Raw genomic sequence first — 1,256 nt, forward strand, 5'->3', positions numbered from 1 at the left:
CCGCTGCCGACCTCGTCCCTCCCTCCCCTCACCATCTCTCCCTCGTCTCACCTCACCGCGAGCCCCGCAACCCAATCCATCGCCGCCTCCCTTCCAGATCCATCGCTGCACCAACCACCTCCCTCCCCCCTCCCGCCGTAGCGACCAAATCCTCCCACCCCCACCCCGCCCCCCAAACCCTAGCGCGCCAATGCCCCACTAGCCAGCCCCCTCCCACCCAACCCGATCACCGGGGCGGCCATGGATCCGGGCGGGACAATGCTGCTGGAGGACTTCAGGCAGCGGGTGGACCTGACGCGCCGCATCCGCGAGGTGCTGGCCAACTACCCGGAGGGCACCACCGTGCTGCGGGAGCTCATCCAGAACACTGACGACGCCGGGGCCTCGCGGGTCCACCTCTGCCTCGACCGCCGCGCCCATGGGGCCCGCTCGCTGCTCGCCCCGTCCCTCGCGCAGTGGCAGGGCCCTGCCCTGCTCGCCCACAACGACGCTGCCTTCACCGACGACGACTTCGCCAGCATCTCCTGCATCGGTGGCAGCAAGAAGGCCTCCCAGGCCTGGAAGACCGGCCGCTTCGGGTATGCGCGCTCCCTGTCCCCCCTCTCTCTCCCTCAGTAGTCGCCCCCGTCGAGCTCTGCTCCGAGCTGCCAATTACAATCTAAGCTTCCCAACTACTGGAATCGGAATTGAACCAGTGCGTGTTCATTTTCTCGTGGCAATGTGGTCGATGTGCATGATCACTGATAATTTGTAAGGGAATGTACCAATATGCTTAGCAAGATAGGCTCAATGTTGTGACATCTTTATTACTCTGACGTAGTCCAGTTAAACTAGTACCAGTTTCATGGAGAAATGAAATTGTGAGTGGTAGCTCCTTTGGTCCAAAAAAATAGTTCAATTAATCTGGTTCTCTGATCAATGTTATCAAACATTAAGGCTATCAGTGCTCTTTATCTTTCCGTTTATATATATTTGCTGCAATTTGACATAAATGACTGCTGCCAGCCTGCACTGCTGAATATGACCATCCACTTGTTTTCTAGACTCTGTTGGCCGGTGAAACATTGATCATTTGAACATGGCGTTGTGGTAGACTATGTACAGAAAATGATTTACTTAGGTATTTATTTAGGTGTATGTTTGATGTAGCATGCCAATATTGGAAATATAGGGACTTGTATATTTCCGCTTCATTTTTAAGTTCTACCACCTTCAGCAGGTAATAACATAGCTCACTACATGCAGGTCTGTCATTG

At 54.5% G+C, this 1,256-nt stretch overlaps 1 protein-coding gene across 1 annotated transcript; it reads left to right on the forward strand.

Annotated features, from left to right (window-relative positions):
* Positions 1 to 240: 240 nt before the first annotated feature.
* LOC123114562 (sacsin-like) lies at positions 241 to 618 on the forward strand. The gene has a single exon (XM_044536069.1). The coding sequence runs from the start codon at positions 241 to 243 to the stop codon at positions 616 to 618; it is 378 nt and encodes a 125-aa protein (XP_044392004.1).
* The last annotated feature ends 638 nt before the right edge of the window (positions 619 to 1,256 follow it).

Source organism: Triticum aestivum, chromosome 5B, assembly GCF_018294505.1.
Source record: "Triticum aestivum cultivar Chinese Spring chromosome 5B, IWGSC CS RefSeq v2.1, whole genome shotgun sequence".
In the NCBI taxonomy this organism is placed as follows: Eukaryota; Viridiplantae; Streptophyta; class Magnoliopsida; order Poales; family Poaceae; genus Triticum; species Triticum aestivum.

Excerpts from the sequence above, each read along its gene's own strand:
- LOC123114562 (XM_044536069.1), top strand. The coding sequence starts at position 241 with ATGGATCCGGGCGGGACAATGCTGCTGGAGGACTTCAGGCAGCGGGTG.